At 35.4% G+C, this 8,303-nt stretch overlaps 1 protein-coding gene across 3 annotated transcripts in view; it reads right to left on the bottom strand.

Moving 5' to 3' along the window:
• The window catches only part of LOC306855863 (growth hormone receptor-like), a 12,544-nt gene extending 5,243 nt beyond the window's left edge, over positions 1-7,301 (bottom strand). For 2 of the 3 annotated variants that reach the window (XM_079394792.1, XM_079394793.1), the window contains exons 1-3: positions 6,899-7,266; positions 5,523-5,720; positions 5,145-5,230 (exon numbers count right to left, since the gene is read on the bottom strand). In XM_079394792.1, the coding sequence (XP_079250918.1) occupies positions 5,145-5,230; positions 5,523-5,530 (94 nt within the window). In that variant the 5' untranslated portion in view covers positions 5,531-5,720; positions 6,899-7,266. Of the gene's footprint in view, positions 1-5,144; positions 5,231-5,522; positions 5,721-6,898 lie in introns of all 3 variants that reach the window. The other variant, XM_079394794.1, reaches the window with a different exon arrangement.
• Positions 7,302-8,303: the final 1,002 nt, after the last annotated feature.

Here is an 8,303-nt window from a genome sequence, read left to right as displayed (position 1 = left end):
GAATTACTGTTGTTCTATTGGTTGCCATCTGCTAGATTACATCAAAGACTATATAAAGAGACTTCGAATACATCCCACCAATAGAATGCATCAAATACCAGTAGACACCATTATATTAAAACCAATACAATTCCCATTTTAACCCTTAAATCCTTTACATTTTCTATTGTGTTTTGGCAGGGGTTCTACTGTTTTTATGTTTGTTTTGTTTTTTCTGCAGAGAAGATTATAATGGTATTACTACTTTTACTGAATTACTGAATTTCACAGGAAAGATTTGTTTATTTTTAATAAATAAAGAACTGTATTTCTTTAGTCAATTACTAAAGTATTACATGTTACACGGGCTGATTCATTCATTTTTAAGTATTTGGGATTTTAAGAACAAGTGGAAAATGTGCTGAATGTTTAATTTCATCCAAGTGAAATTGGCAAGTAGTTATTTACATTCGCGGAGCCAGGCGCGAGTTACACATCTTTTGAGTCAAACTGTTACATTTAATCAGTCAATTAAGATAATACACATTTAGGCTGTTACCAAACAAATGAAACCAGTATCATCAAAATGAATCTTTTGCAGTTGTTGCATCTGAAGTGGCATTTAGATGTATTTACACACTGTTTAATGCAGCTCAGAGGGACATTGATTGCTTTAACCAGTTAGAAATGCATAATCTTTTGACATTTTAAACATAAAACATTGAATACTGATATTTAAAATTATTTTAAAAATGAAAATAGACTTTAAATGTGAAACTGAAACCAGTAGGTGGCAGAAAGTCACTGTTAATAAGTGAGTCATTGAGACTGAACCGAATCATTTAAACTGTTGATTCATTCAGGAACGAAACACCTTCATGTTGCTCAGAGATGCAAAACAGTGCTGTAGCTGTTTGGAATTATTTTGTGTTGGCGAAATGGAGCAGAAACAGCCAATATAGTGTCTAAAACATAAGTTTCTTAATATTAACTTATTGTTTATTATTCTTAATGCATTTTAATAGACTGAATCATGCAATGTTTAACATTTTTCATTTCATTTCATTTTATTAAGGATAACCCCTTGAGATGAAACATCTCATTTTCGAGGGGGTCCCTTTATTTTTAACCCGCTTCATCATCACGTAGGCTAATGTAAGCGTGCACTCCGTAGGTGTTTTGATTGGTTTTTGCAAAATACTCAATATTGTCAAATTGCACATCATTAAAACAACAATTAATATCGCAGACTATATATATCGCACACCCCTAGTAAGCATGCAAAACATTCCCATGCACATGTCATCTGTAGTTTCTCGAAGGCACAAAAAAAGTTTCTTGTGTTCATTTAAAAGTTTGTATTTTTAAATTTATAATTTTTTACATTAGGGACTGCTAAAAATAAATCCTGAGAAAATAAAATTATTTACAGATGACTAATATATACCAAATATAAAGTTGAAAATAATGCTCTATAAACCATTTATGTTAAATATGGTCTGAAAATCTACCGAGAGATTTGGAAATTTGAGTCTGGAAAAGTATGGAATTTTGAAATGGAAAATGTATAGGAACCCTGAGCTGAATTCTCAGCATCGTTACGGCAGTCTCCAGTGTCACATGATCCTTCAGAAATCATGCTTAGCGAAAACAAGAATAAATGACATTTTTACATTATATTCACATAGAAAACTGTTATTTTAAATTGTAATAATATTTCACAACATTACTGTTTTTATTTATGATCAAATAAATGCTGTTTTCTTGGTGAACATTAGACTTATTTCAAAAGCATTAAAAAACTGACCACAAACTTTAATAACACAAGGGATTCGAATATTAGTCCAGTTATTCTAATAAAGTGCAAGACACTCTTAAAAATATTAATGTAAATAGTCATTTTTCCTATGGTGATTTGTATTGTATACCCAGAATGCAATGCACAATGACGTAGATTCCCATTCTCTATACCCAAGCTACACACTCTCACACTGTGTCTACACTGGACGAGCGAAAGCAACCGTTGAAAATCATTTGAACTTTGTCAGTACATCATAAATAGAACGAGGTTCAGTTTACTGTCGGGGATTTGTTGTGTTGCGCCGCATCCAGTGTAGATAGCATCACTGATTATAATAGGTTCTATTGTATTTTGTTGCGCCGTCCGGTGAAGACACAGTGTTAGAACTCTTATTAAATATTGTCACATATGATGTATGTATGATGCCATTTATCACTGCTAGATCTTTTCTATTTCAGAGGCTGAAAATCATCAATAAACCACAAGGTAATTGTAACTTGTTTCAAGAATAATAATAAGAATAACAACAATAAATAAAAATGCATCTGTGACTTAATATTGCTTCTTATTTTTCAGTGGGTTGAAAGTTCTCATTAAACACATTGCTTTCTTCTCATCTTTGTGCATTTTCAGATGTTGTGCATATTTATGAAACAAATTTTTTAACTTTAACTTTGTTTAACTTTTTAACGTCATAATATTGGTTGTCTTCTTTCTCTTTTAAGAGTTTAGCTCCAACCTCAATTAAGCAGACCTGAGCAGCTGATCAAGGATCACCAGAAACTCTGCAGAACGTTGGTCCTCCATGCCCAGGACTGAAAACCAGTGTTGTAAGTCATCAATCTAGAAGTCATCCTGCCTCTCTGAATCGTCATGTTCAGAACATATTGCAGGAGATTTCAACATTGTCTCTCAAGGTCCACTTACATGCAGAGTTTTGCTCCAACCAAGTGCAGTGCACATGAACAAACTAAATCCCAAAGTATACTTTGTTTTTGTACGCATATTCTAGCATATGCGTACAGTCGAACGCGTAGCCTTTCAAAGTATACTCCATTTGATGTTGTGCGCGAACGCGGGCGGTCGACACATGCACTCTAGAAAGCTTCATCCATGTCTAGTGTCTGTTCTATTTTTCCCTGTTAAGTTACGACAGATAACAAATATTTTTTAACTCTTTTAATAAATCTTTTTGAAATCTTGCACGTACATGTAACAAAGTATTTATCATAATGTGCTGTAAATAGCATTAAAAAAAGATATCAGTTATACTGTTGTGCATAAATGTCAGTAGTGATGTTGTACAATGAGGACGGAAATAGTCACCAGTGTATAGTGAGCCACTGTGCTTACCAATGCCTGAATTTGTGTACACAATATATTCATTCACAACCTAGCGAACTATGAAGCTGATTGAGACGTGGATCTTGAGGGCCAGAGTTGAGAACCCCTGACATACTGATTAGTTGATAATCACTCATGAACAATGAGTACACTTTAATTTGTACAGAAATATGCAATATTTGGCTCATATTCAGTGATGCTATTATCTTTTATTCCCTTTTGTTTGTGTCAAAATGTAAAAAAAGTAAAAGCGAACAGATTTCATGTCCACATAAACTTTCTATCAATGGATGATCTATCCAGTGAGTCTTGTAGTCTGCAGTGCAGCACTTCTGTCAGGTAAATGTCAGGTAAAATACATGTCCAGACAAGGGTTTTACCTTCAATATTTGGGGGTAGAAAAAACTTTAAACATAAGGTGGACAGGCAAATAGCAAGTAGCCTACATAATAAGGTTACATTGATTGAAATTTCAGAGCTACAGACAATACTGTGCATTTTTGAGCCTAGTATGTAGTGACTATAGAGTCATTTGATTCAGTTTTATAGAATATTAGTATATGTCAGTAATGAATCAAGGTTTAAACCCATGATTTCTGTAAATTTTATTATTATTATTTTAGGTTCCGAACTCACAGGTGAAATCAGACCTGGAGAACTAACACGCAGCAACTGGAACACGCTGGAACACACGCACACACACACACACCCGCACACACACACACACACCCGCACACACACACACATATACATATATATCTAGAGAAATTGTTTATAAAAATAAAAAGTATTATTGAAGTACTATTGCTTGTGTGTTTATTCCTTGGGTAGTTAAATTTGGTCTAATCTGACTGATGACATGTTTACACTAAAGGACGTTAAAAGGACCTATAGTGAACATTCTCTAAAGGTCCTCACAATGTTTCGTGAACGTCCCACGAACGTCCTCCGGATGTCCCGCAAACGTCCCAGCAAAGTTCTTTTGACGTCTAAAACACCCCACACGAAGACGTCCAGCGAACGTTCGCTGAGGCCATTCTGGGGACGTTCTGGGGACCTTTTATTGTTAGCTGGGAATGGACAGAACTGTTCAAAAGACAGTACTTACTTCAAAATGAAAGCATTTAGAAATGGTCTTGTGAAGAACGATGGCAGTTAAAAGCTGAAATAAAATTGTGCAGTGTAGTTCATTAATTCTATCCTAGAGCCAGGAAAAATCTTGGTTCCGGCTCACATTTCAGGCTTCTGATATTTTATCAGTAGCTTTTGATTGATTCCTTAATTGGTTTAACTAAAATACAGTACACTGCATTTGGAGTTCTGTTATTAAAAATCTGTTTTATTCTTGGAGTCATTTTATTTTTTATGTAAAAGCCAGTTAGTCTGCATTACATCACTTGACTCCATGTTAACATCACTTTATCAATAAGCTATTCATATTTTTTTCTAACTCATATGCTGCCATTTAAATACCCTGTACAACTTTTTTGCACATTCCTGTTATATTACTATTTATGTCAACAACATACTGACCTGCACATTTATATTTTTTTTATCTTTTATTTTATTCTTTTAATTTTTTTCTACTTTTCTTTTTCTTAATATTTGTCTATACAATTGCACTGTCCTTGGAGCGGACCTGACTTACATTTCACTGCTGGTTATACTCTGTATAATTGTGTATGTGACAAATAAAGATCTTGAATCTTGAATCTTATGCAGAGGTCCGTAGAACTCTCTGGGTATTTGCAGAAAGCCAAGGAGCTGCCTTAGTGTATCACAATGGCTCCCCAACTAATAGGAGAGGGTGGGTTCCTAAAGAAAGCATCCTGTTTTCTTGTTGTTTGACTACACCGTTGTACAATAGGCTCTTAAAGACTTCGTACGTCACTGAGAGTGGCAATTATATGGCAGACATGTCATTGGAATAACTTTGGCAGACATTTCTAACCTCTCAAGCCAGACAAGTGATGTTGGGTTAGTGTAAAACATGGTGTACACAAATAAAAAAACCGCACACCTTGTATTGTAGGAGGCACACTATGTGTTGCTACAGCACAGGTCAACAAGATATAGATGAGAAGGGTGGTCTCCATGATATAGTCCCTGTGAAAACCAAAATAAAGTCAATTAAGATATCGGTTAACAAACAGCATTGCAAAAAATAGAAGCAACCACCAGCTAATAGTCCTCGTAAGTCTTTACTCTAATTCAGTTCAATCACTGTTAGGCCATTCCCTATCTATTTGAATAAACAAGTCGAATTAATCATTTGTTTCATTGTAGAAACCAATCAGTCCATGATACTGACAGGATTACGAAATCACAGTAAACACAGTCTTCCGACATCCATTTTAAGCCGAAGGCTCTAGCCAGTGGTTGTGAAATATATCCTCACTGCAACATGGCTTCGCTCCAATCTGCTTCTGGAAAACATCTTCTCAGAAATCCATCTATTGACTCTGCATTTCAGCTGCGGATCGCAACCCTTCTCTTTTAGATTTAAATGGCCTTCACACCCAGTGCAGCAGTACAGAGATAAACACTCACTGAGGGTGAAGGGCTTAGTCCTTGATGAAAATAGGTACAGCCTGTTCTGCAATGTCAAAGCGCATAATTAGGAATTTGATAATAAAAGTACTGTGTTTGATATGGAGCTTCCTGTAAAGAGTCTGAAATCGTCTGAGTCTGTGAACCTTTATTATTTAACGTGACAGTTCAACTATACACCACAATACCACAAGAGACTGTCTATCAAAGAAAAAAACAAAAACAATGAACCACTGACATTGTAAGGAGTAGTTGTGTAAGGAAAGTACATGTGTAGCAATCAAACAACCATCTTTAAAGTATTTCAGTAGTACATGTCAAATAAATGTAGTGGCACTAACATTGTCCACTGGGACTTTTCTCCTTATTTGTAGGCCCGCTTGTGTTCAGTTGCTAGCTTAGAGCGAGGAACAAGCAAGTTAACATATTGTATTTTATTCACACAAATAACATCATGTTGTCTACTTTTGCCTCTGGCGAGTAGCAGGTTTTTGAAGTTGAAACTTTGTTTTTTTCATGATTGCTGTCAGTGTGGGTGGGTGGATTGGAAATTAGTACGAAATTTTTAATTGGAAAGATGATGCAGAAGTGTGCTCCAAATACCAGTTTTTTGGTCCCCTACACCCTTTGAATCTCTCACTTTGGAGGGTAAACCCTTTGAAGAGATCAGGGCATAGGGCTCCACTCAAGGATTCCAGGCTTTTAGTTTACGTGTTGTTTGGTGACTCTGAAAGCTTGAAAAGTTGGCTTCTTCTGGAACAATTTTCCCGGAGAAGAAATACAAACTAAATGGGCATAATGTGTCTCAAAACAATACTCGATAACAATGACTTTTATCATAGATAAAATCATGTATAAAAGTCATCACACTCGCAATCATGCCGAAGCCAGATCTGAAGCCATGCTAAGTACTAAACTTAATACTACTAATACTCCTGCAACATTTAACTAAAACATTTTGAATATAGCCTAATCCTCCACATCTTGCCAAAATATGTCGTGGAAACCTTTGAACTGTGGCGTAAACCGCATAAACATCATGATAAACGTAAACAAATAAGGAAATACAGAACATGCATTAAAAATGCATGCATTTAAATTGATTAAAGTTTAGGCTACATTAATCTGTATTATATGTAATTTGTTTTGCCCTTAAAAAATGAAATGAATAATGTTAATCTTCCACATCCCCACGTTTGCCTCACTAAGTTACACTGAACTCACCTTTTCCAAGAGTGCGATTCAGATTTGTAGATCCTTAACTTCTATGAAAGTATTCCTCGGGGACGCTTGACTTCTTCGTATTATAGTAGTACACCTTGGTTAAATGTATATCTTCTATCAACGGTTTAGAAAAAAAGCATCATAAATTAGCCCCTCTTCTACCGCTTTGCTTAAAACATGTCCTGTGCTTGTGACAGGACCTCAGCACACCCACTGGATATCTAGCTCCAGCATCCGTACTAGTTCTTTATTATTTTATTATTTTTCTAGGGCACATTCGAAGAAAGGCGCCACTTTTCATTGAAGCACCCTGCGTAGGGAGCTTATAAGTAAACTTCATACAGCAAGACACTCTTAATCGGTTTACTGCATGTAGAGTTTCGCATGAGAAAAATAAATGTACGTGGGACTCCGCCCTAACAAGCGTCACAGTGTTTTCCCACATGTAACGTTAACCTTTAGGAAAAATGGCACGCAGCCACGCACGTTATTTCTGTATTACACTGTTCGCCTGCGTGCTGGTCTTTATAATTGCGCTGTTAGAAGAATATAGCCGAATATATCAATCGAGTTTTGCGGTCAGAGCTGAGATTAATTTCTTCTTAAGCTGCAGATATTGAAAGTCCTTTTCAGTATCTGAGCTGGGTAATTGGGTTTTCACAAAGCCCTCGAATTAATTTTCATTTCTAATGGCTATTGGCAGGTTTTGTGGCGTTTTGCACTCCATATATATATATATATATGATAAACAATGCAGAGCTGAATGGGTACACGTGACTGGAGCAGGGCACGTGTTTAAGGGGTCTTGCAGTAGGCTGCAAATCTACCGTTGCGATTCAACAAGAACAAATGTGTAGTAGAAAAGTTTGTGGGGCTAAGTGGAGAATTCAAAAGTTAAGGCTTTCTGTCAGATGCTTGCAGATTTTTTATGTTGTTACACCTTTTACTACAGTGAAAGTAATTTTGACTACAAAACGCTATTGAACATGACTAAATGTCCATGAAAATCAAGATTTAATGTTTTATTTAAAGTTATTGTTTCAACATTAAAATAATTATGGAACACCATTAAGTTATAAAAAAAATGGGAAGGTTGTAGAAATTGTAGCCTATTTTTTTTTTTTTTTTTAAATCTGCATCACATTAAACACATGCCTAACCTGAAATTTGTGAAATATAGTTAAAAACCTATCATAGTCAATCATTGGTTTGCTTGTTTATCCAACAGCTAATACAATAATAATGGCATTGGAATTTCAGTGTGGTAAGGCTCATTTTCATGTATTTTGCCTAATGAGAAGACATTTAAAAGGTATTATAAATATCATTCTGACTTATCTCTGAGTTTAAACAATACATACAAACCCATTTTTTTATGTCTGTTGTTGAATGTTTGGGTTCCTGG

This window comes from Barbus barbus, assembly GCF_936440315.1.
Source record: "Barbus barbus genome assembly, chromosome: 36".
NCBI classification, from domain to species: domain Eukaryota; kingdom Metazoa; phylum Chordata; class Actinopteri; order Cypriniformes; family Cyprinidae; genus Barbus; species Barbus barbus.
The sequence above is the reverse complement of the archived record's forward strand: the minus strand, read 5'-3'. Positions and strand labels throughout refer to the sequence as shown.